Source organism: Phodopus roborovskii, unplaced genomic scaffold, assembly GCF_943737965.1.
Source record: "Phodopus roborovskii unplaced genomic scaffold, PHOROB, whole genome shotgun sequence".
In the NCBI taxonomy this organism is placed as follows: domain Eukaryota; kingdom Metazoa; phylum Chordata; class Mammalia; order Rodentia; family Cricetidae; genus Phodopus; species Phodopus roborovskii.
This window is the reverse complement of record NW_026126563.1, coordinates 11,369,422-11,396,809: the sequence shown is the minus strand read 5'-3', so window position 1 is coordinate 11,396,809 and position 27,388 is coordinate 11,369,422. Positions and strand designations below refer to the sequence as shown.

Below are 27,388 nucleotides of genomic sequence, written 5' to 3'. Positions count from 1 at the left end.
TCCACCACATCTGGGGTCCTTGACCCTCCAGCTCACCCCAGCCGCCCGCTATACCTAGACCCGCTGAAATCTGGTGGATCTGTAGAGACCACACTCTTCACCAGCCCCATGTGAGAAGGTTCTAGTCTGTGTCTCTCCTCACAGGAGTGATCCTCTCCATGCAATCCATTTTGTCTGTTGACTTATAAAGTCTTCCCTGATGGGTACAAGAAGACTTCAGACTATGCACATTGTCTGGCCTTTCTGATTATAGAGTAAGATCTGCACCCTTTTGCCACATTCCACATCCTAAGTGGGAACCAAAGCCCATGTCCTCTCCCACCACAGAGAGCCTGTCTGAGGGAACTGAAGCCCAAGAGAGTGATTTGCCCATAGCAAGCCAGGAACTAGAAGTAGCCTAGGCTGCCCCATGCTGCTCTGCACCTCCGCATGCCAGCGCCTCCACACCACTGAATGAGAAGATAGTTGTCCTGGAACTCGGCTTATAACCATTTGCTCTCACAGGTCACTGGAGGCCTGCCCTTCTCAAAACTACCAGTGGCTGTGTTCAACATGGCTGAGGAATCAAAAGCAAATTTTTAATTGGATTGGTTTGAGATTGCGCTAAGGAATAGTTTATGTTAATCATATTTTTGATAACTAAGAAAATTTGCTTTCTGGGCTGAGTAATTTTTGTAATTTTTTTTTTTTTTTTTTAATGAAGGCTGAGACTTGAGTGAGAAGGGATTTTTACAATGTACACAAAGCACTTGTTTTCTGCAAATAACTAAGTTAGCTGACTCAGCACTCCTTACTGGGCTGGTGCGAGTGAACCCTGCAGCTCCAGAAGCCAAGGCAGAAAGGACAGACGGACGCACAGACGGAGTGGTTGGGTTTGTTTGTTTGTTCGTTTTAATACAAGGCACATCTTCCCGGGGGGGGGGGGGGGGGGGTTGTTGCACTGGGATTTCCTCAAGATTTTCCTTTGTAAAGGGTGTGGAAGGATGTTTCTTAGGAAGCATAAAAGTGGCTGCTGATCCCACGGGTGGTTGTTTAAGTTGTCACACTGTCGTGTGCAGTCTCAGCTGGCAGCATAGCCTGGGGAAGGCGGCCAGCTCTGCTCTGAATGGCACTCAGGGCTGCTGGAGCCTGGCAGCTGCAGAGAGGCCACTGCAGCTGCCAGTCAGGGCAAAGCGGCTCCAGGCTCAGCTCTGGTCGCAGAACAGCGCCCCCTCTGCCCCCTCCAGCTCACGCTACAGGAGCCCAGTCCGCAGACAGCTGGACTTTGATTGGAACATTCCTTTTTTTTTTATGAATTGCCTGACCATTTGCCAGTTATGGAAAACTATGTGATGTTAACCAATGTCCCCTAGTGGCCACAATTACCTTGCCACCGGTGCCAGCGCAACAGTGTGATGGAAATCACTGCCCCCAGGGCTCTAGCTAAGGCCTGTGGGCCATATTCAGACAGTGTCCAAGAAAGGTGAGGAAGACCACAGGGTTTCCATCCGGCACAAGAGCAGCAGGCCCCGGCCCCGCTCCCCCCACCTGCCTCCCTGCTTTAATGAAGCCACCTATTGTCCTTCTGTCCCCAGATTCAGTCCTGGGCTGTGATGTGTGTGTAATGTAAAGCCAGTTCTTTCTCTCACAAGCTGGATGTTTTGGGACAGATCCAGTTCTGGCTAGAAACAACATGGTCACTGAGCTTTTCAGCGTGTGTGCCAGTGAATTAACAACACAAAGATAACAAGAGTCTATCACCAGAAGATTACCTTTGAAGGCGGGAGGGGGGCGCCTGCGCATTTCCTACCCTCCCCGCCTTTGGCAGAGTCCCATTAATTTTGTTGGAGGTTTTATTTTCTGCTGAAAATGCAGGAAATTTAGACAACTTTCTTGAAATCCCCCCAAAACTAATACAAACAAGATACATATGCTTCTCTTAAGGAAACTAAAAATAAATGATTTGAAACTGTATAAATTCCCTCTTAAAAGGAAAAGGAAGTTTATAAAATGAGAGGCAACTCTGAGTGTTGTTAACTGTGTAAAATATTCCCACAACTGCTGACTTATCCACCGATATTGAGTTACTACAACATAAGAGTTATTGGCTTCCATCCCTACCTGTAGAGACGATCAGAAATGCCTGGGACTGTTCTTCCAACACGCGAGCGCACGCGCGCACACACACACACACACACACACACACACACACACCTTGGCTTGCTCACTTAGTCTGGGCTCCATTCCTGCCACGCAAGCTGCATGGACTAAAGATTGGTCTATGAATGGAAACTGGTTTTTGTTGCCTCTGAGTACTTGGTGGCTCTGCCCATGAACCATGACATGGACTTGTGTTTTGGAAATGGGGATTTCCCCTGTAGCTCAGACTAGCCCAGATCCCGAGATCTTCCTGTCTCTGCCTTGAGTATTATTTTATGTTTGTTTTTCTGAAGTAGGATCTGGAACTCACTCTTTAGACCAGGCTGGCCTCAAAACACATAGCGATCCACCTGCCTCAGTCTCCCGAGTGCTGGGATTAAAAGCATGTACAAATACACCTGGATATTTTTCTTAGTCTTAAATGAGTTAAAAAATTTACTTTTATTACCAGGTGGTGGTGGTACACGCCTTTAATCCCAGCACTCGGGAGGCAGAGGCAGTTGGATCTCTGTGAGTTTGAGGCCAGCCTGGTCAACAGAGCGAGTTCCAGAACAGGCTCGAAAGCTATACAGAGAAACCCTGTCTAGAAACTTTTTTTTAAAAAAATAATTTTATTATTAAAGATTTTAAAATGAATATGAGTGTTGGCCTGAATGCGTGTCTGGTGTCCACAAGTCAGAAGAGGGTGTTGGATCTCTGGAAGCGGGTTCCATGCAGATGACCGTGAGCCTCCGTGGTTCTCAGAACCAGGTCGTCTTTGGGAGCAGCAGTGCTCTTTGCCACTGAGCCATCTCTAGAGCCCCACACTTCCACTAAATTGTAGCTGGTCCATGGGGGATAGTACATAGAAGACTGCTTTACACTGTAGAGTAAAATGCGCTTTATAAAAATGATTTTTTAAGATAACGCTGTTCCCCCATTCTCTCAAAATCAGCTTTGCCAGAGTCAAGCTTCCATCCGGCTGTGTTTCCGGCAGTCAAGCTGACATGCTAACCTACCTCTCAGTTCTAACACTCGCTTGAGTTTGAGGCCAGCTTGGTCTGCAGAGAAAGAGTTTCCAGGACAGCCAGGACCACACAGAGAAACACTGTCTTAAAAAAAAAGACTAAGAAGTGTGATTTCTGAGTTCTTTGCCTTTTTATTTTTCTCATTTGCTTGTAATATACCAAGTAAAAATGATCCTTTTTTTTTTTAATTACTTCAAAGTCTACACGTTTCTGCTTTGAAAAGTCACGCACTACTTACTTCTTGGAACACCCCTACTCCACCCTGTGCAATACATTTTAAGGGCTTTACAGTTGCTACTGAGTTGGAGCTTCATGCACACACACACACACACACACACACACACACACACACACACACATGCCGGCCTGATCTACTGAACAAGTTGCAAGACAGCCTCCAAAGCTACAGAGAAACCCTGTCTTGAAGACAAAGGGGGAGGGGCTTAGGGGTTAGTTCAGTGACACAGCCCATGAGCTCATGCTTAGCATGCTCAAGGCCTGGAATTCTAGCCCCAGCACTATTTTCACAAAATCAAGTAGTGTGGAATAGCAGGATTAAATAACCTTTTAGGTGTGTCTAAAGCAAGTCCTCGGATTTGGGTGGACTGTCATTAAAAAGATGCACTCCAATTAATTCATGCTAATATTTCATCCTTTTACTAGTAGTGATTATTCCCTAATAATGCTTTTTAAATTGAAACAAAAAGGAATTTATTGATTTCCTGGCATGTGCTATGGGCACCTGCCTCAGAATCCAGTCAAAGTGGCAACTTGAAGGTTCAAATTAAATTGCAGATTGTATTCATCGGGATGGTGTTTCTTGGAAATTAGAATTAACCAAAAGTTTGATACTTTTGTTTTTAGCAAATCTGAATTCCCCTGGCATGCAATGTACCCTGATGTCTCATGGTCTGCTCGGTGCCTGGAAGCTACAGTTGATCTTCCAGCGGGGATGCACAGACCCACAGAGTAGTTTCTAGGAAACAACACAGTAGGAACCCTGGCTGTTTCTTACAGGGTAATTAAAGTGGTTAGCAGAGAATGCTGCCACTGAAAAGGGAAATGGACTGGTTGCCAGAGCTGTGTGTTGTGTACTCAGGAATAGGCAGTCGACCACTGGGATGGACATACGAGAGGGAGGGTCTGGCACTGCGGTAGCGGCAGGCTGTAGTGCCCAGCACTCCAGAGCACACTTTAAGACTGCACTATAGGCTTCCTAGCTCATGACTGAGCTAAAGAGTTACCAACTTCAATAAAAAGATGTATCTATTAGTTCTTGATACAATCTTAGGGACATAGTTAAAAGCAATCAGTGTAGATCCGTGACTTCAAGGCAACCATGTTGTTTTTTTCTTCTCAAGAATTAGTGCCTTTGCGAGCCCTTGTGGGAATAACTGTAATTGGCATCCAGCTGGAGCAGCCTAAAGACTGCCTGAGCTGTGTACAGCCTGCATCCTCTACAGCTAATGGTGTACACTAGTTAAATGTGTAGAATTGCACCCAGGCTGTGATCAGGAAAACTGACCTTGTCTCATGTGCTGTGGTTTAGAGTCAGCGTCATATTGAAATATTAATAATGTAAATTATTTACAGTGTTGTATGTTAAAAGATATTGATAGAAAGTTATTACAGTCAGTGGCTCATTCTAAGTTAGGCTTGAACTTCTAAAATACCAAAACTGTCATATAGTCCAGCAAAATGTGTATCATGTAAAATCCCTTACTCCATTTCCCCAAATTGTATTTCCAGTTACTCTAAATAATGATAGAAACTATATTTTCTTGCGCATATATGTATTCATATATATGCTAAACTATAATACATTAAAGGAAGTTACCAGAGAAACAGTATCAGAAAAATTAACTAGAATATCTCGTAACTCCTTTCAATGTGAGGAAGTTAGTATAATTTTGAAAGATCCTTTTGCTGAGGTTGCTCACAGAGAACACGGATATACACCAGCATAGTGATGCTTACCTGTAGGTCCAGCATCTGAGAGGAGGAAGTGGAGAGGCAAGGTCAGCTTTATCCCATGATGTGTTCAAGGCCAGCCTGGGCTACTTGAAATCCTATCTTTAAAAACAAAAAAAAAAACCTAATGCAGCCAGGCGTTGGTGGCGCACACCTTTGATCCCAGCACTCGGGAAGCGGAAGCAGGTGGATCTCTGTGAGTTCGAGGCCATCCTGGTCTTTAGAGGGAGTTCTAGGACAGGCTCCAAAACAATACAGAGGAAACCCTGTCTTGAAAAAAACAAAACAAAACAAAACAAAAACCTAATGCAAGCCAAGCTGGGTTTTCCAGAGTGAATTCTAGGAGAGCCAGGGCTACACAGAGAAACCCTGCCATGAATGCCCCACAAAACCCCAAACATACCCATCTCTCCTAGAAAAGGAAAAACTCAACCCGGAACTCAGAGAGATCCGCCTGCCCTGCCTCCCCAGGGCTGGGGTTAAAGGTGTGCACCCCCACCAACCCAGCTCAGACTAGGTTTTTCTAAAATGACCTCGGAAAATTCTGAAACTCATTCTTTCTCTCCGTTCTGACAAATATTGTCATTCATCATTACGAAGTTGGAGCCTGGCTTCCCCATTTCTTCTGAAAACATAAACTTATAGATGCTTATAACCAGAAGGCATTTAAAATACATAAGTTGTTCTTGTTAATAGCTGGTTTTCCCACCTTGGAATCAAGGTGGAAAGAAATTGATCATGAATCTCTTCATTTCAGTCACAACCAGCAGGTGCTTAATGTTTCGATTTGACCATTGCCCATTTGAATGCCATGGGTCCTTTTTGTAACGAATCCCAGTCCATTGTCATCTGGTTGCCCTGGACTTTTCCCCAAGGTGTGATCAGGGGTTTTACTCAAAATTCCAAGCTACTATGTAACTTTGAACTAACAAGGAGGAATTGTTCCTTACCCCTCCTTATTATGCATTGCTGTGGTCCAGAAATGCCAAACTTTATTTAAAAGGATAGTACAACTTGAGTCCTTGGCTTGACTGTACAGGCTTGAGCTTTGTGGCATATCAATTTTGCCATCTGCATAGGAGAGCGGTTGTATGTAAAATACATCAGTTGTGCCCAAAATGAGGTCAGTGTTTCTCAGTGAGCCCCAAACAGAACAGGCAGTTTTGGTGGAGGACAGATTGGCCAGCCAGCTACTGGACACAGGGCCTGGAAGGTCAGGGGTTAGTAGTACAGCCACAGGAGAGCCTCGGAGAAGACAGCACCCTGGGGTGCTGCTGGGTTCCCTGCTGGGAGGGAGCTAGGCAGGTGGCTCAGCCAAAGCCTTGCTGGTTGCTTACTTTGAGTCTTGCTGTTCTACAGTCATTTCACAGATTCCAAAAGACTGTTGTCTTAGTATTGTTCTCATCTCAAATTTCTGCACAACTTTCTCCTCTCCTCTCCCCCCCCCACCCTCCTCCCAAAAGAATCTAAGGAGAGAACAGTGTATTATGGCTCACACTTGAGAGGAACACAGTCCTCCGTAGGGAAGCAGGTGGCAGAGCATCAGGGCAGTCACATTGTAGCCTCAGCTGGGGGGCAAAGAAAGCAGGGACTCTGCTCACCTCCTCCTCCCTCCTTCCTCAGTCTTGGGCCCCAATGCACAGGACTCTGCCACTCACATTCAGGGGTAAACCTCAGCTTAACCTCTGGAAACTCCTTCACGACACATGTAGATGTGTTTCCTGTGTAACTCCAAATCCAGCCCAAGTGACAGTGACAATGACCCGTCACAACTGTGAACCCTGAGGAAACATGGACAAAGCCCGGCGTCTGCAGACGTAAAGCTGAGATGGCAGTAGCACACGGAGGTCATGCTGTGACATAAGACCTTCCCTTGGAGAGGGTCACACTTCAGCCCCGTGCTGTGCTGTGGCAGTTAGTGATGTAGGCAGAGGGTACAAATAAGGAACTCCAACTGAGAGCTAAGCAGACTGCAGCTTTTCCTCCAGATTGGATAGTATTTACTTTATTATAAAATTGCAATTATATAGCATCCTGAGTTGGGACAGTGTTAACTCCCATCCTTTAGTAACTGATGAACGGAATTCTGGATGAAATCTTTTCACAGGGCATCCTGCATCATCTTCCCAGAGCTGTCAGAACTGGGACTGTTCACTTATACGCCCTTCACTTTGTGTCAGGGAACACACACTGATTAGTTACTGGGTTTCCTTTCTCCATAAGGCACAGGACCTCAGTGTCATTGAGGAAGTGATCCGGATGATGTTGGAAATCATCAACTCCTGCCTGACAAACTCTCTTCACCACAACCCAAACTTGGTATACGCCTTGCTCTACAAGCGGGACCTCTTTGAGCAATTCCGGACTCATCCTTCATTTCAGGACATAATGCAGAATATTGATCTGGTAAGTGTACATGGTGGCCTTCATCTCTGTTGTCTTTATTTTGCTTTTTTGATGTCAGATCTACCATGCAGCCCAGGTTGTCCTCAAACTCATGACCCTCTTGCCCCATCCTCCAAAGCACTGGGATTCATAGGCAAAGGGCACCACACCCATCGTGATGCTTTTTTAAGTAGTAAAGGTGAGAAAGTTCAGTTTAGCAAACTGGTCTTACAAGTATGGGTATACAGTCTCAGGAAGAGTGGACATGTGCACAGGTGCCTCTAAGTACAGTCTCAGGAAGAGTGGACATGTGCAGGTACCTCTAAGGTGTCTGTCTTTATTAGTTTTTCTCGGGTGAGAATCATCAGGCTCCCAGCAGGGCTCTACAAGCTATCTGCAGGGTTTCAAAGTCTGAGTTAGAAGGAGGTTGCTCGAGTTGGGGTAGGAGTAGGGAATGGCTTCTAAATGCCTCCTGGCTTTCTGGGTGATCCCTGACTACGTGCATAGATTCTGGTCAGGCTTCTGATATTTAATATGTTCTCTCTCCATCCCTATAAGACAGTTTACCAAAGTAGAGTGGTTTCCCCTGTCACATAATCTGGTGTAGATGGGTGAGCACTGAAACAAAGTCAGCCTTGGGCCTCCGCTCCCTCCGTTCCAGCTCGCTGCACAGAACATAGCAGGTGCAGAGTTAAGGACTGGGCTGTTAGGTGGAAACTGCTCTTTCTAGAGCAGAACTCATGTGTTTCTCTTTGGAAGTGGAGCACTTAAGTTTAAGAATCACGGTGCTCGTGAGTTTAGAGGGATAACAAAACCCTTTCTCAGCTTGCACTGGAAATTGTGCTAATTGGCTTCTAGCTGGGTTCCCTGGAAAGCTAATGAAGGTGGAATGTCATCTGTGCCACCAAGCAACCCTGCTACGATACAAAACTATGATGGAATGACATTTGATTGGCAAGCCGAGTCTACATTGGGAAGAACTATATAATACCTGGTGAGAAGCAATAGTTTGGAGCTTTTAAAAGTGAGGATTCTCATGACCAAGTGTGTCCTTATAGGACCCAGAAACTTAAGCTGTCACAGTGTTGGTTTCTCTTGAGCACATGTTCTCTAAGCTGGGGTGGCTGCTGCATCTACCTGAAGTAGTCTGAGTCTCTTGCATCTGAGCTGGAAAAATGTTTAATAATGGTAATTTTGCCAGCCTCCATGTCTCTATTCTGTGACATTCCACTCTCGGTGTGTCTGCCCATCTGGCTGTCATCTTCCTAGCTTAGCTTTTGCTTTCCTCCAGTTTCCTTTTCCACAGTGTCCTAACCAGGGTTACTATAGCTGTGATGAAAGACCTCGAGCAAAGCAGCTGGGAGGAGAGGGTTTATTGCACTCGAAGTTCCATAGAACAGTCCATTATCAAAAACAGTGAAGGCTGGGACTCAGGAAGGGCAGGAACCCAGAAGCAGGAGCTGATGCAGAGACCATAGGGGGCTGCTGCGTATTGCCTTGCGCCTCCGGGTTTGTTTAGCCTGTTTTCTTACAGAACCAAGGACCGCCAGCTCAGCTCAGGGATGGTAACCACCCACAATGGGCTGGACCCTCCCCGCATTGATCACTAATTAAGAACGTGTCCCACAGCTGGATCTTTCGGAGTCCAGCATTTTCTCAGTTGAGGTTCTCTCGTTATAGATGACTATAGCTGATGTCAGGTTGACATCAAATTAGCCACACACATCCCTTCCCATCTCTTCCTCCCTTACCTCTTCTTTCACTTCCTCTCTCCTCCTTTTTGGACGGACGGTCTCTTCAATGCGTACAGTTAATGGGTGATTATATACACATGCACTCTCTTGGGGGGAAATGCTATTTAATTCCCAGTACTTTTCCTTGTGGTAGCCAAGGTTTTCTTTGTGCTTCAGACAACCAGCTAGCCCAGAGTCAGGAACCCCTGTGGTCACAGATTGTGATGACGATAAGTCTTTGTGAGCTCACACATCTTTTGGATAATTTAGTTTTAAATTTGCATTTAAGCCATTTGTTTTCTTTCTCCTTTTAAAAAAAAATATATGTTTATTATATATTCAGTATTTTGCCTGCATATATGCCTGCATGCTAAAAGAGGGCACCAGATTTCATTACAGATGGTTGTGAGCCACCATGTGGTTGCTGGGAATTGAACTCTGGACCTCTGGAAAAGCAGCCAATGCTCTTAACCTCTGAACCATCTCTCCAGCCCCTCCTTTCTCCTTTTCTTCTTCTTCATTTTGCTTTTATTGCATGCTTGCCTAGCATTTATATGTCTTACCTTAATCACTATAAAATAAACCTGAGGTGTAGTCAATTTAATCCTCAATTTACAGATAATGAAACAGGTTTAGAAGGATCAGTTTGCTCACAGCCACCCAAAACCAAAGTGATAGAGCCAGAGGTCACGGTCGGGTGGTCTAATAGTAAGGCCCACGCCTGCTCAGCATGCCTCCTACTGACCCAGTCAGCAGAGTCTGCACATCCTCTTTACCATCCTCTTTATCCCTCATCTAACCATACACACAAGCGAGAAGCTTGCACCGTTCTCTCCCTTCTTCACCATCACACGCTGTAGAGTCTACTCTGTACTGCAGTGTGGCGAAAATGGGGAATGCTGTTGGTAACCAGGCTTCTGATAGGCATTAGAATGCCTCTGAGAGCTGGGCTCGATAGCTCACATCTGAGATCCTTGCACTGAGGAGCCTGAGATTGAGGATCACAAGTTCCAGGCCAACCTGGGTTACTTGACAAAAGGGAAGAAGGAAAGGGGCTTTGTAGAGAGGTACGTAAACCATCTACAGATTTGAACTGTAACCATCTCTAACTCGGTGTGTGTCAGAAAGAATGCAGAGCAGAGTGGAGGGCAGCGTGAGGCCTCACTGCAGGGCGCATGCATGGGCGGAAAGCAGGCGTGCAGCCGGCCTTGCAGCCAGTGCTTACCTGCCCAGGCTGCTGGGATGAGCCATTTCATGGCTCTTCACCTGTATTCAGCAAGTATACAGTGCCTAGCTTTGGCAGTATACTGCCTTTCAGTTTACAGAGTCAAATGAATAGCTAGTTCACTGTGAACACGCCCTAAGCACACCTGTCATCGTTAGTGATGCTCCAGTGCTGATGTCGACGACTGCTCCTCTACCCCAGGAGGAAGGCATCCTTGGAGAGAGGGGAAGAGGCTGGTAGGGAGTCACTTTGCTAGTAAGTCACTGAGCCACTTGAATCCAGCTCTTCTTATCCTAAATCCCACGTCTTCGGCATTCACTTGGAAAAACCTAAGTAAGACTCAAAAGGAATAAAGTTTCCATCAGTCCACCAACTTTTTACTGGATACTCTAATCCAAAATAGCGCTGACCACACTGAGAATCTATTACATTTAAGCTCTTTGGCACACAGTGACACGAACCCTGTGTATGAGGATGTATCAGCAACACCTCCTTTCTCTGTTCTTTCCTCCTTTTCCTGTCGTCCTCCTTAAACACCCTTGAAACCTAGGCTTCGGCAGACCATGGGCGTTGACAGCTGTTGGTGGAGGGGACAAGGAATCTAGCTGATGGAGTTGAGAGTTGGTATTTTTCAGGGGAATTCAGTAATGGCGAATAGCTCAGATGGGGATGACGAATCTTCGAGCACCTTTAATGTCTACAGAAGGAGTTGACTTGCATCACCCACTGTAATACTCTCTCTGTCCAGGACAGAAGACGGTGTCATCCAAGTGAATTATGGAGAAGAATCAAGTAGTTAGGACCACACAGGGAGGCGTGCGTGTGTAGCTGAGGCAGCAGGGTCTGGCACAGCATGCTATGTCACGTGTGTTTCCAGTCCTGAGCATCCTTACTGGGCGTCAGACCAGTGCCTTCAGTTGCTTTCTGACAGCCCCACAGATATTCAACTGATGAAATCACAAACTTTCCTTTCCTGCAAAAAGTGAACACAGGGCTTTCTTCTCCTCCGTCTTCCATGTCACAGTAAATAGCATCAGTATCTGTCCAGTGGCCTAAAGGGAGAGAGAGGAGGATGGGTGGGGGGAGGAAAAAGGGAAATGAGAACAACTGGAATGGAGGTTGAAAGTTGCAGATTTATAGAGAGTGCTTGGGAAGCCTCCCTGAAATGCATTTAAAAAAAAAACCCGAACTTGAAAGAGGTAGATCGTGAACCCATTGCCCTCTGGACTCACAGTGTTCCAGGCCGGGAACAGAGGGGTAAGATGAGGTGAGGGAGAACGGTCTGGGAAACAATGGGAGGTTCCGTTCCCAACATGCTGGCTCACAACCATCTGTAACTCCAGTTCGTGACTGGATCTGGATCTGATGCCCTCTTCTGACCTCTGTGGACAGCAGGCATGCGTGTAGTGCACATAGACACATGCAGGCTAAACACATAAAATAAAAAAACGAATGTTTTCCTTTAATGGCTCTTTCATTCCAGGTGATCTCCTTCTTCAGCTCAAGGCTGCTACAAGCTGGAGCTGAGCTGTCAGTGGAAAGAGTCTTGGAAATCATCAAACAAGGGGTTGTGGCGCTGCCCAAAGACAGACTAAAGGTAAGCTGTGTAATGACTTGCTTGTCGGCACCGGCTGATCATCTGATGCGCATGTCAGCATCTAGCGGGCATTTCTCGGTATCGTACCGCTGTCACAGACTGTGTATTCGCGCTGCTCCATCCTGATACCCAGAGTGCAGTTCGGTAGAGAAGAGCCAGATACACTTTCACATCGCTGAGCGCCCACGAGCGATCCCTGCACCCCCCTGAGCAGCTTTTACTGTTAGCACCTGTATTTTTATTCCAGTCAAACAAATTGAATCACACAAACCTCCCCAAAGGCTAGTGGGAAGTGGAGGTTTTGGCGATGCCAGTTACTGTGGGGCCTGATGCTTGGGAGTGCCTCGAGTTGTTGTTCCAGGGCGGCATCTGAGTGTAATACCTCATTCAGTGCCCTTCTCTAGTAGCTAGTGACAGCGGCTGAAGTCGACAGGTGAAGAATTCAGCATAGAAGGGTTGGGTTCCCCGGAGTTTTAAAACTAGAGAGTGGTTGCGATGACTCAGGCCCATGCCGTCTGGACCCAAGGCCCTTGCTTGCAATCCATACACTGCTTACTATACGCCTGGTACAGTAATGGAAAAGAAAGTGCTCCATGGAAATGGGGGAAATACTGCATTTTAAGAAAATACTTGATGTCTGGGTGGCAGAGGCTCTCTGGAAGTGAACTCCTGGGTGAGAGTCTGGAATGGATGCAACCCTTTAACACAGTTCCTCATGCTGAGGTGACCCCAGCCGCTACTGTTATGAATTGTTTCCTGATGGTATTAGGTGACCCCTATGAAAGGGTCATTTGACCCCCAAAGGGGTCATGACCCACAGGTGGCTCATGCCTCCAAGTCATCTCACCAGCACTGGGACTTAGATCTGTGGTGACACTTTTCTCTCTCAGAAAACCCAAGAAACAAACTATACAGGTGAGGTTAGTTTATACATCTCACTTTTCAGTCTGTGGTGGCAGAGAACATAGTAAGATTTGTAGGCTAGAAGCAAGACATTCCCCTGAAGTATGTGTAGCTTGTGATGAGGAAGAATATTGTTTAAGAGGGTCGAAATTAAACAAACCTGTCGCCCACCCGATCGCTAATGGTCTCATGTAAACACGTATGAGAAGAACATTTCCAGCTCTACATCCCTAGCCTCAACTCCAGTCTCCTCTAGCTACAGAGGAGCACCCAGGTCATTGTATTTCCCAGAATCCTCTTCTCCCCATGATGTCATGGATGCTGGGGTTTTGAGGCGGCTGTTCTCCAGAGCCGTGTTAGTCAGTTTCATTACTGTAACACAATGCCTGAAGGACTTGACTGACAAGCGAGATTTTGAGTGGCGGTTTCAGCCCGTGGACCAGTTGGGCCCTATTGCTGTGTGCCAGCCACGACACAGTGTGTTACTGCAAGAGCTGGTGACAAAACAAAATTTCACACCTAGTTCAGAGCCTGCGAAGAGGAGAGGAAAGGACGGGGGCTGTGGTGTTCCCCAGTAACTCGCAAACCTCCCCAGTCCCTCTCAACACTTCCACTAAATGCGCTAAATGCTCAGCTGCTCCGTGAGCAGGACACCAAGTCCTTCATGTCTGGCCTTTGGAGAACATTCTGTACCCAGACTGTAGAGCCTGTCTTCAGTACACGGCTGAGGTTGTCAGCGGCCCCAGAGGTGCTGAAGTCTGCAGCAGCTTCACCGAAAGCTCTGGAGCAAGCACTTGAGTGATAACCAGCAATCTTGCCGCCGCCTCCCTGTTCTATGGCTCTCAGGATGTCATACGCACTTGATTGACACCAGTAGCTTCTGTTTACCCTACCAAGCCTGTCAGAGAAGTAAAACCCCCGATTTCAGTAGATCATGACTTAATGTGAAGAACTAAAAACTCAGAAGTGCCTGAGAGAACACAGCGAAGAGAAACCACAGACGCTGCAAGGGTGTCGCCACCAGTGTGGTGGCGCTGCATCAACGCAGGCGTCCAGGAGCAGCTGGCAAGGCTTCAGCTGAAGCCCACAGGCCGGCCCACCGCTGGCACTAGACCTGGGTTTCCTGTGTCCTTCGGGGCATGCACGCCCCGCCTGCAAGGCCACCTGTGCATTGCCACAGCCAAGGCCTGCAGAGCTCTGCTAGGAACTGCCACACCAGACTCTCAGCCATTACCCCACTGGGTAGCATGGAGGGGAGAGCGGGTTCGGTGACCACAGAGTGCAGCACAGGTCTAAGGACATTGTTGATGCAACATGAGAAGCAGCAAGTCACTCTGTGTGTAAGAGGCAGGTGGAGCAGGCTGAGCCTGCTCAGACAGCAGCCAGCTATGCTGGGAAGAACTTGAATCCAGGGAAGCCGGGCGCGATCTGGGGTCTCCGGTCCAGAAAGAGGACAAGGTCCCCTTCTTATGCCCTCCCATTCTCAGTATGGCCGAGTTGGTTGAGTATATCCTTTAAACAGAATTGAAGCCCAAGATAAGTAAATGAGTGGTGAAGAGGAACTAGCCCCTTTATTTGATTGTTACCATGTCTTTTATTTGACGCAGTAAATGTACATATTTGCATTTAATACAAGTATTCGTGTGTGGGGTCTGATCAGGGTAGCAGCGTATCCGTCACCTCAGACGTTTGCTGTTTGTTCTGGAAACATCCAAAAACTCTCGCTTCAAGCTGTTATGAAGCACTCACTTGATTAGTGCCAACCATAGTAGTTCTACTATGCTAAAAGTTGTGCACCTCCTATTTCCATAGCCATCCCCTCCTCCTCCCACACCCTCGTTGGGCTCTGGTAACTCTTCTTCTGGTAACTCTTCTTGTCTCAGATAGATAGCGTTGTCCTTCCGCATATAAGAGAACGTACGATGATGTCTGTCTTCGTGTACCTGAGTCATTCCATCTCCCATCCACGTTGCTATACCCAGCAGAATTGTTTACAGCTGAGTACTACTCTATTGTGTGTGTACCACATTTCCCTATCCATTCACTCGTCCACACCCCTGGGTCAGTTCCACTTCATGGCTGTTGTGAAGAGCGAGACAGGCAAGGAAGTGGGCGTGGCTATTTTAGATATATCCAATACCAGGATCACTGGATGTCTTGGTTAAGTTTCTTTCGATATGATAAAACACCATTACCAAAAGCACCCTGGAAGGAAGAAAGGGTGTATCTCATCCTGCAGCTTGTATTCCATCATCCAAGGAAGTCAGAACAGGAACTCAAGCAGGGCAGAAACCTAGAGGCAGGAGCTGATGCGGAGGCCATGGAGGAGAGCTGCTTACTGGCTTGCTCCTCATGGCTTGCTCAGCTTTCTTATAGGAAACCCAGGTGAACACAGGACCACCAACCTAGGAGTGGTACCATGCCACATCAATCATCAGTCAAGAAACACCACCACTCATCCACAGGCCAGTCCTAGGGAGACTGAGAATCCCTCTTCCCAACTGACTCTGGCCTGTGTCGAGTTGACATAAAACTGTTTGGCACCTAGATCTATTTCTAGTTTTTCTAGTAGTCTCTGTACTGATTTCTTCCCTGCTGTGCCAGCCTTTTTAATCTTCTGACATTGCTCCTCAAACTTCTGGCAAATGTAACCTGTCAGTAAATTCTAGAACTTAAATTCTACAATAATAGCAATGCTGCAGGGTGTCTTCCTAAGCGTTGTAGGGCAGTGAGCTGTGTCACCTCAGCTCTCTAGGTGAAGCAGCTAAGACCTCAAGACACTGAGTAATGCTGGAGGGCAGAGCTGGGCCCAGCAACACGCATCACCAAGGCAGCCTTTCTCTCTCCAGGCGAGTTTCACCCTGTGCCAGCCTGGGCTGTGATGGAGAGCACTCGTATGTTAGGGTTAGTCTGAGATCATGCTTAGTAAAGCCCAAGTGTGAGCCAGAGGAGCAGGTGAGGATACATCAGTACAGAAGCCAGGACATCACATGAGGTGGGGGGGGGGTGCAAAACCTGAGGAAGAGAGGCTCTGAGGAGAGTCGCTGTCTGACCACTGCAAGGGTTCCATCATGGAAGAATCGGGCATTTCCTCTTTGGAGTGGAAATTGGACCAAGAGAGCTTCTGTTCCCTTTAAGAGGATGCCTTTTCACTACTGAGGTTTTGAAGGAATCAGTGTGTCTTCTTGACCACATAATGACATACCTGCAGCAAAGTCTGGGAGCAAGTATCAGAGCATCATGTGACCCAAGGGCCCAGGGGAAGTGCAGTAAAAGAAGTCCCATGGGAGCTTGCCGGGTGGCTCCATTGGTAAACTTAGTACTGCACTAACACGAAGACCCATAGCACCCAGGTAAAAAGCTGCTCTCGGGGGCATACATTTGCAACCCCAGTGCTGGAAGGGTGCAGACAGGCAGGGCCCTGCAGCCCCTTGTTAGACAGCCTCGATGAGCTCCAGGTTGTTGTGGAATATTGCTCTAACTAGGCAAAGATGAGTCACATTTGCTTGTGCTGCATTTGCCTAACAGTGTAAAGATGGGTTGCTTTGCCTGCCACTAGCTAGACCGTAGGAAGATAGGCAGGGCTGGCAGGCAGAGAGCATGAGTCTTAGGAGGAATCTGGGCTTGAGGGAGAACAGGAGAGAACTAAGGGAGAAAGGGAGGGAGAGGTCCAGGGCCAGCCAGCCAGCCAGGCAGCTGCCAGACAAACAGTCCCAGGGTAGGACATACAGAATGAAAGGTAAAAAGCCCCAAGGCAAAATGTAGATGAGGAGAAACAGGTTGAAGTACGTTTGTTTGGGTTTTGGGTTTTTTTGGGGGGGGGTTGTTTTTTGGGTTTTGGTTGGTTGGTTGGTTGTTTTTGCATCCATGCTGAGTTTTACAGAGCAGTGCCCTGTTACCTACCAGCAGATAGAGTCTGAAACTCTTACTCTGGGACCCTAGACAGTTCATGGTCCCCTCCTCTCCCAGTGTCCCCCACCTGGCTCCAGGCAGCTCTGCATCTGTGTCCATCTCCTCCTCCCTCTGTGGAATTGCTTCTGCAGCTCACTGGTCTGGGTGTGCAATTCCCTCTTCTCCTCTGCAATCTGGATGTGTCATTTCCTTTTTACCTTTCCCTTATCCAAATTCTGAACATTCCTTAAAGGCCCGGCTAAAAGTCAAAGGATTTATGAAGACTTTCTTTTTGATTCTTCAATTCACTTGTGTGAATTGAATCCTCAAATGCCCGGAGCACTTTATTCCTGCACCTTGTCTTCTATTTCCCTGTATTCAGATGCTAAATGTCTTTCCACTCCAGCAGCAGCTCACTTGAGAGCAGGAAGTTTGCTCCTCTACATCCCCTGCTACCTAGCTCAGTCCATCTGGGGGTTGAAGAGTCAAAAATTACAGTGCCTTCAGATGTGCGTTTCAAGTTTTTATTCCGCCATCTTCTGAAGTTCTAGTTCTGTAACCGTCTATCTCTGTTCTGGCGCTGTCCTAGACACAGTGGACACAGCAGAGGACAAAACAAACCAGTCCTGCTCGCATAGAGCTTACAACAGTGGGGAAGATGCAATAAGTTAAAACTGCAAAACAAGCGTTGTGTTAGGAAGCAGTGACTAATGGGAGAGTGCTCCTTGCCCCAGCAGCGCGCTCTGCAAGACCCACGCTGTTAAATGCTGAGTCTCCATCGCCTCTGTCCTCTGCTCTTACCTGCCCATGACGGTGTTAACGGGTCTTGGTCACTTCTGACTCTGAACGGAATCTCCTGGTTCTACTGAAGCTGTCCATATTTGGCCAGGGCCCAGAAGCACACTGCCCTCATGCAGCGTGGTCAGGGGTATGGCGTCTGCAGGTCTCTTTTCTAGAAATGTTGTTTGGCATGTCCAGGTTTCTCTGGTGACACATGGCCATCAGCCGCTTTGTAAATGGTAAAAACTTGGGAGTGACGCTTGTCCACTTCACTGGTATCTTGTCTCGCCTTAGAGTTTCCCCGGGGATTTTTACCGCCCATCAGTGGGTCTGGCTGACACCATGGGAACTTCCCACTGTGGTGTTGCCAAGCGAGGACTTTGAAGTACACTCTGCAGGTCATAGTTCAGTGCTGACCTTTGTTTGCTGTTGCCCAGATTTGTCCAGCTTCGGCAGTGGACTGCTAGGGTTGACTCCCCCGTCCCTTGGCACGCCTCGCCAGACTCCGAGCACTCCTTGGCACTTTGCAGTGCCGCAGATCAGTCTTGTGCCTTGTGTGCCGCAGACCGGGCTGGGGGCTGGGTCACCTTTTGCCAGGCCTTCCTTCCCTCCTCCTCCTCCACTAAAGCTAATGCTTTGTGCTGCGCTATGTTCCCAGGCACCTTCCCTCTCATGTCCCCCTCCTGATACCCCTCAGCTTCTTTCTGTCACCCCCCCCCCCCGTCCCTGTCCTTGGTCCGTGCTGCGATGCCTGGCTTGCTTTCCAGTTCCTTTAGTACACACTCTTGGACCAAGAACCCTTCCATGGGCATAGAAAACGGTGAAGGTTGACCTTAATATTGACCTTGGAGCAAAACAAATGACAGTGTGCAGGCCGCACGCTTGAATGCAGTGGACTGTCTCTTCACTTCGCTGTGCTCAGGAAGTAGTGGTTCTTTGAGATAGTCACATATACGTGGAAATGCAGCCTGCTTCATGGTTTGCACCAACAGAGAAATTAATTGACTTAGGGGGGTCCCAGATACATTAACCCTTGCTTAGAGTAATATACTATTAAGGCCAAGGTCATGGCTAAGTCCTTTAAGTCAGACGGGTAGTTTTGTTCTGGAACATGCCAGAGAGAGAGAGAGAGAGAGAGAGAGAGAGAGAGAGAGAGAGAGCAAGAGAGAGAGAGAGGGAGGGAGAGAGGGAGAGAGAGAGAGAGGGAGGGAGGGAGGGAGGGAGGGAGGGAGGGAGGGAGAGAGAGAGAGAGAACAACTGTGGGCTCAGCTTGCCACCACAGTCCGTGGTTATAGAGGTTGGAAGATGGATGGTTCAGTTTAAAAACAGAAAACAAAACAATCCATCACCGGTACCTGAAGAGAAGCTGAAGCCACATTCACTGGCATAGAGAGCCACGCTCTGCTGATCCAATGAGAACCTGTCATTGCCACAGCTGTGAGGGGGTGGAGGGGAGGAAGCTGTTTAGCCTTGGAATCAAGCCTTGCCTCAATTATTGTCATCATTTTGGGGAGATTCTGGTGTTTATATTAAATTAAACCACCTAAAACCTGTAGAATTTTAATTCGCAGGCTAGCACAGTGTCTAAAGCTGATTGGAAAAGCTATGTGTTGAATAGTGTTGGCACACCATGTGAGTTTGACCAGAGTCCTTCAGGGTAGTCTGCTTATATATACTAATACAATATCGGCCTATAATAATAGCTTTACATATGTGCCATATCCGTAGAAATGGATCTCAGATTGGAAATAGTATTTTAATAAGTTCCATATCTTAATGTGGAAGTGTCTACATAGCGATTCACCATGTATATCAAAGCATTACATTGCAGTTTTTTGACTACCTTGGCTTAAAAGAATCATAGAATTCATGACTTTACTCATTAGCTAGGCAGATGAGCCCGACGTTTGACATTTCCTTCAGTGAAGAGTGAAAACTCAATTTGTACAATTACCTCCCCCCCCCCCCCCCAGTTTTAGACAAGCAAACATTAGGAGCTAGAAGCCCGTGGCACAGTAATTGACATTCAACCAAGTAAAATAGTTTTCAATCAAATATTATTTGACATAGTCTTCTAAAATATTTGCATAATAGTCTGTGTGGGAATGTATACTCGTTGGCTAAATTTGTCTATACAGTTAAACAACAGGGCTGTTCAAAGTAAATAGTATTAATATCAGTCTAAACATGGAACACTGCTGGTGTTCCATGCAGCCTGGGAAAGGCTTCACTAGATTGTCATCTTTTCCTGACCTCTGTGCTTTGACGAGACTGAAGGACAAGCTCTGAACCCCTCTTGCTTGTTTATCATCTAGGGTTCGGTAGGAATAAAGTCACCATGTCCTTCCAAGCTGTGTTAGTTAGTAGCCTTGGTTCAGAGCCCTTGCTGTCCGCACCCACAGCACAGCATGCCCTCCGTGTCACGAGCGTGTAAGGTTCCTGCTTCCCCCTTCTCAGGGGTTCAGTTGATCATCGGTGTCGTTGGAGGATTAAGAGTGTTACCACGTGTAGCCTTTGAAACTTAGATCCTGTTTTCACGGAAATTTTAATAAAAAGATAACTTCTCTCCGTGCAAATGGGAAATTGTGGAATAACTTGATAAATCATAATGATTAAAAGTAACAGCCAGCTCACACTAGTTGAAGTAGTTTGCATGACGGGGGAGTATTCGTCTGTATGTGTGAGTGTGGGAATGAGTGTGTCACGGTGCCTGTGTGGAGGCTGGAGGCCATCCTCCGGTTCAGTCCTCACCCACCTTCCTCCTTGTTTGAGACAAGGGTTCCTTATTATTCGCCGACGTGGGTACCGAGTGAGCCACCCTGCTTCCCACCTCCCAGAAGGGTCAGCGGTTTGCACTACTGTGTCCAACCTTCTCCTGGGTCTGGAGACCTGAACTCAGTTCATCAGGTTTATGTAGCAAGCCCTTTACCTGCTGAGCTTTCTGTCCAGCCCACAAATGAGTTGTAAAGCCTTCATTTCTTTAAATGTAACTTTTAGAATATTTTCACTGTTGTCATTAATTGCATAAGGAGTTATATACACAAAAAAGTTAGACTAATTTGTCTAGAGGGTTTTATTAGATTTGTTCGTTTTATTCTATGTGTGTTTTGCCTGCATGTCTGCATGTGTGTGCTTATGGAACATGTGGGTTTTTAATATGGAATTTTAAAACTTCCCCTACCTCCCATTTGCAACCTCGTCCTTCTCGTCCCCAAATGCCACTTCTGTCAGATACCTGATTCCTGTAACGCACAAATAGCTCATTGCAACTTAATTGTGCTCTGACTGTTTGTTCCACCCAGCTAGCAACTTTACCCCATTGAGCGCAGTATTAATAGCTGGACGTCTTTGAGAGAACAACGACACAAACAACATCCCCCAGCCCTGAGGAGAGACAGGGCACACGCTGGCAGAGATAGCTAACCAAAGGGCAGTTCACCGTGGTTGCCAGGTAGATGGTAGAGGGTGAGTTATAGAAGGAAGACATGGCTGGACTAGTCAGGGAGAGATAAGGAGAGACCTAGGCTTTACTTTGTCCCCCTTGAAGGGAGGTGAGGGTTACAAAGGCCGAGGTGAAAGAAAAAACTCTAGGCAAAGGAATTCTCTGAATGAGAGATAGTCCAAGGCACATTTAGCTGAGCATCCAGCAGAAGCAACTGGACTCATAAATTCCCCTGCCAAATCAATGTGGCCTCTGCCACTTAAGGACACAATAAAGTCATTAAACTAGTGCCTTTCGAACTTTCTGATTTTTCGAGACAGGGTTCCTCTGTAGCCCTGGCTGACCTGGCACTTACTCTGTAGACCAGGCTGGCCTTGAACTCACAGAGATCCCTCTTGCCTCTGCCTCCCAAGTACTGGGATTAAGGCATGCACCACTGCCCGGCTGCCTTTCAAACTTCTTTGACTGTCATTCCCAATTGCACGTGCACACACACACACACACACACACACACACACACACACACACACACGCACGCACGCACGCACGCACGCACGCACACGTATGTGTACCATGCACACGCACGCACGCACACGTATGTGTACCATATGTAGCAGTATACATACAACAAGTTCATACAACTAAAACAATTTGTGTAAAACAGTACTCATTGAATATAATGGGCTCATAATCCTATATTATTTTTAATTGTTGGCCAGGCCTACTACATTGATTTAATGATCAGCTGCTATTTAATGTCTTAGAGTTTTAAAAATTCATGCATTAAGTAAGTGGTTTCAAACTGTGACCCTTGGTGGTGGGGGGGACATCACCATCCTCCAAGAACGTGCTCAGAATGCCAACCCTTGGGTTCCGTCCAGACCTGACCTGGTACTGCTCTTACATGCACATATGCCACACTTGGGAGGTGTTACAGCTCTTCAAGTCACAGTAAATATAAGAATATAAGAAACTAATTGTATTTGGTTCTTGTGGGCATTGTTTTGGTTCGTGACAACAGCCTCATCCTCCTCCCGCTCCCCTTCTCTCCCCTCCTCTCCCTCCCCTTTTCCTTGTCCTCCTTCCCCCCCCCCCCACCTTCCTGCTCTTTCTTACTTTGTGGTTTTTGATACTGGATCTCACCATGTAGCCTGGGCTGGGCTGGAACTAACACACTATGTCACTTAGGCTGGCCTTCAACTCATGATCCTCCTGCCTCACCCTCCCAGGCACACTGACACCCAGGCACATACCCCCCACCAAAGAATTCTCACCCAATCGGATTTGCAGCCCAGGCTTCACATGGAAGACTTTAGGAGGGATGTGACCTTAGGAAGAAAGGCAAAGGCCCAGTATCCCCACAGCAATGCAGTGCCTTACACAGAGCAAAACTGATGGTTTGGGGATGAGGCCACTTTCCTTACAGTGGTTTTCATTTCCAGCAAGTTGAAGGTGATAGCAGTGGACACAGATCACAGTAGTGATGCCGGTGAGCATCTGCCCATTTCACTTTCAGTGTCTTGGAACTGAATATGTTGGTTTTAAGAGATTTGAGACCCTGAAGGTCTCTCTGTTATGTGGCATTGGCTGTCCTGGAACTTGCAGTATAAACCAGGCTGGCCTAGAGCTCCCAGAGATCCTGCTTGCCTCTGCAGAACATCTCTTCTTGGTTCATCTATTCAGCATTGTGTTAGAAATCCTAGAACATTGTTAAGACAGGATGGAATCAGATTTTAGCAAGGGGTTTCAGTGTAGAGAGAAGATTTGCCTAGCATGCACAAAGCTCTGAGTTCAGTCCCCAGCACAATCTAAAATCCCAGCACTGAGGATCAGGACAGGGGGTCATCCTCAGCCACATAGTTCAGTCAGCCTGCTCCACAGGGCCCCTGGGGTGGTGTGGGAGGGGTGAGGGGTGTTCAAGTGACTGTGAAGAAGTGAAACTGTCTCCATCTGCAGACAAAGTGACCCAGTGTACACGAGGTCTGAAGGGATCCAGTACGGCTACCAGAGCCAGTAAATGAATTTCAAAGGTTGCTGGATATGCAACCCATGTACAAAAAGCTGTACATTTGTTTATAACAAAAACAATGCTTGGCAGACAGTGACCACTTAGGGGTGAGCTTATGATATGCACTTGCTCAAATTCGATGGTAAGCTGCTTCCCACAGCTGCTGTCTTCAATTAATACCTTCGTTAACTTCACCTACGAGTTCTTATTTTGTCAACAAAAAGGATGTCATACCTCTGGTTGTATTAGTCCAGTGAGTGTATTAAGGAACTTCTTGTGGACATACATATTTTTCATGGTCTGCTTCTTAGAATTACCCTGCTTATCTCTTGTAGAATTGCCAGCTATGACATGTCTTGCCTTTAGACCCTTCATTGGGTCATCTCCTGTCTTTACCCCAAAACAGAGGACCCACTGTCATCATTCCTCACACTTGGCTATGCCCATCACTTCTGGCCTTTTCCTTGAGTGCTGAGCTGGGCACTGTTAGGAAAGCAGCACTTGGACTCCCGTGGGTTCTGCCTCCTGTCTTCCTTTGAAACCCTGCCTTTGCAGAGAGCAGGCGACTAAGACACTTAGTCTCCGTGTCCTCCTTACTGTTTGCACGGCTTGTTGTATCCTGTGCCCCTGTGTAAGTGTGTGTGTGTGTGTGTGTGTGACTGTTTGTGTGGTTTGTTGTATCCTGTGCCCCCTGTGTAAGTGTGTGTGTGTGTGTGTGTGTGTGTGTGTGTGTGTGTGTGTGTGACTGTTTGTACGGTTTGTTGTATCCTGTGCCCCCTGTGTAAAAGTGTGTGTGTGTGTGTGTGTGTGTGTGTGTGTGTGTGACTGTTTGCATAGTTTGGTGTATCCTGTGCCCCCTGTGTAAACATGTGTGTGTGTGTGTGTTTCCACTTCTCTTCACGTCCAGTTCCTCGGTGTTTTCTGTTTCTAATCCCATTCTGGTTTTCCAATACACTGTCCTGTGCAGAAGAGGCTCTCACTAGATGCTGCTGTGTGGTTGAAATCAGCTTGAGAATTAAGTTTCTACTTTCAGGTATGGTGATCTGAGAACCAGCCAATTTACATCACCCCCACAGAAAACCACAAGTAATATAAAATTTTACTACTCAAAGGGATTGGCCAGTCAGTGTAAATGAACTCCTGGGTCTGTACTCATTGAGGAGAAGGGAGATACAGACTTTATGTGTTTCTCATTCCGCAACTTTTAGCCAGGAGCCAAGTGTAGTCCAGGTAGTCACAGCAGTGTAGTGACTCTTAAGGAAGAACTCCCTGACTTTCTGGCCTGGGAACCTCAGAGGTGGATCTGAGGAAGATGAATTCTGAAGAGAGTGGTGGAATCCCGAAAGGCATCCGGAAGAGTCCCAAACTGTCTTCCTCCATATGTCTGCCTGATTCCTGAGCAGTGTACAGGACACTGACTTAAAACAACCAAGGGCTGGCATATGGGCAGTAGTGAAGCACACCTTTAATCCCAGCACTTGGGAGGTAGAGACAAGCAGAGCTCTGTGAGTTCAAAGCCTGGTCTACAGAGGGAGTTCCTTCCAGGACAACCAGAGCTGTTACACAGAAGGAGGGGGAGGGGAAGGGGAGGGGAAAAGGCCAGAAATCTAAAGTAAGACTGGGAGCATGAGAGCAGGCTGTGTTCTTGTCTCTGGACTCTTTTGAAAGCTTGGTCTAACTGCAGTCCATGCCCACACAGAATTGGGGAGCACATGGACAAGTGGCAGCCTCTCTGGCCTGGAGAATTAGTAAAGGACACTTGAGTTCTATAAACCTGAGAATGATGGAGAAATTGCAGAAGAGAAGGAGCAGGTCCTGAGGCTGACCACCCACAACCCTGACTGAACCCTGAACCATGCCTGCAGAGTCAGCTCTTATGTCCCAGTGAGCGATGGGGGAGGGCTGCCCAGAAACCAGAGCCTGCTCAAAATACGGAGACTGTCAACAACTTAACATTAATTTTATTCAGGATACAGTCCAAAATTTTCTGACATCCAAGGAATCAAGAAAATGGAACACATTCTCTACATAAAAGAAAATCAATTAAGCTCAACCCCAAGATGAACCAGATGTTAGAACTTACAGACAAGGATTTTTGAAGTAACTACTAATAACTCTTCCCCATTTTTTCATAGATAACACATGTTTTCAATGCATGAAAATTTAAGCAGAGAAATGAGATGGTCTCAGGCGAGCCATCGAAACTATCCAGAAGACCCAAATAGGGGAAAGACAAAAGTTTGCAGATAGGAAAACAGAACCGAAGTCAGGATACACTGGCATCAAACCAGTTGACAGTCAGTGAGGCAGACCCAGGAAGAGACCACATTGCACAGCAAGCAGCACTGATGGGCAGTTACCTTCCCTGCTCTCACGGTAATCACGTGGCCTCAGAGGACCCCTCAGAGTGCTACAAGAAAATAGTGTGAACCTCGAATTCCGTCAGGTAAGGCGAGCCCTCAAGGGTGGCGGTGAAGTGAAGGTACCGTGATCACTGGCAGCATGCCTGCCTGCTCTGCAGTGCTAAAGGAAGTTCTTCAGACGAACACAAATGATACCAGCTGGAGACTCGGATTTTCAAAAAATGAAGACTACTTACAAGAAATGATAGATGTCCAGATTACTGCAAGATTCTCATTTGTATTCTCATTCTGTGTCTCCCTTCCCTTCTCCTGATTTTACTTATGAACTATATAGGTTACTAATAGTAACTGCCACATCTTTCAGGATTGATATTTGCAGGTTTGTAAAAGCATAGTGTGAAGGGGGGAAGAGGCGTGGCCCTATATGGTTGTGAGTTGTCTATCTTACCTGAGGTGGTATATTACTGTCTCTATGGAGACTGAAAAGTTACAGATGTAATTTGTAATCTGTAGCAGGCGCTATGAAATCATATAAAAATGACTAACCCAATAGCCAGTGAAATGGCTCAGCGGATGAAGCCTTGCTGTGGAAGCCTCGCAGCCAGAGTTCAGTCCCGGGAACCTACGTGAAGATAGATGGAGGGGGAAAGCCATTTCACAGTTGCCTGACTTCTGCATGCACGCGGTGGCACACCCCACACACCCCACACACACACCACCACCATCATTGATTATATTTTTAAAGCCAACCAAAAAAGTAGTATCCAAAAAAAAAAAAAAAAACACGCTTAAATAGTACCCCCACACACACCAAGGAAGGAAGAAAACTGAAAATAAGACAACAGGTAATAACTACAGTAAACAGTAATGCCTCAAGTACTCTTGCCAAAGGAGGAATTGTCAGAATGGATGAAAGAAGACAGCAGTAAACTGTCTTCAGAGGATGTACTTTAACCATAAGAACTGGGGTGGAAGTAAATGGAAGAGGTCTGGAGAGATGGCTCAGCAGTTAAGAGCACTGGCTGCTCTTCCAAAGGACCCTGGTTCAATTCCCAGCACCCACACGGCAGCTGACAACAGTATGTAACTCCAGTTCCAAGGATCCAGAATCTTCACACAGACATTCATACAGGCAAAACACCAATGCACATGAAATGGAAGAGGGCCTGGAAGACGGCTCAGCAGTTAAGAGCACTGGCTGCTCTCTCAGAGGACTCCATTTCAATTCCCAGCATCCACATGGAGACGCACAACCTCTGTGACTCCAGTTCCAGGGACTCTGACACCATCTTCCGGCCATCACAGGCACCAGGTATGGAAGTGATGCAGATGTGCACCTGTGGACAGAAGACTCATGCACATAGAAATGAAACAAAGGAGGACAGAAGCAAATGGAAGAAAAGATGGCTTGCAAACAAGTGAGCAGGAAGCTAAGGTAGCTACTACATAGATGTCAAAGCAAACCAAGTCCCAAGTGGCGTGTGGCTGTGGCACGTGTGTATGTACCCATAAGCCACACTTGGAAATCATTGTCTTAGGTTTTCTGTTAGGTTTCTATTGCTGTGAAGAGACACCATGGCCACAGCAACTCTTGTAAAGGAGAAACAGTGGGGGTGAATTACATCCTCAGAGGTTTAGTGCATTATCATTATCAACACGGTGGCATAGAGGCAGACATGGTTCTGGGGAAGGAGCTGAGAGTCCTGCATCTTGATAGGCAGGCAACAGGAAGTGGTCTGTCTCACTGGGTGCAGCTTGAGCATAGGACTTGAGCATAGGAAACCTCATAGCCCGCCCCCACAGTGACGCACTTCCTCCAACAAGGCCATTTTCTTTCAAACTACCACAGTCATGTAACAAGAACATTGGCAGGGTTGAAGAAGCAGATTGGCCCACTATTTTTTTTTTTTTTTTTTTTTTTTTTAGATTTGTGTCCTTTTCTCA

General features: G+C 46.9%; 1 protein-coding gene across 1 annotated transcript in view; it reads left to right on the top strand.

Moving 5' to 3' along the window:
- The window catches only part of Dym (dymeclin), a 233,793-nt gene that overhangs the window by 184,700 nt on the left and 21,705 nt on the right, over positions 1 to 27,388 (top strand). Inside the window, exons 15-16 of the mRNA XM_051201990.1 lie at positions 7,341 to 7,523; positions 11,944 to 12,057. Of these exons, the coding sequence (XP_051057947.1) occupies positions 7,341 to 7,523; positions 11,944 to 12,057 (297 nt within the window). The remainder of the gene's footprint in view (positions 1 to 7,340; positions 7,524 to 11,943; positions 12,058 to 27,388) is intronic.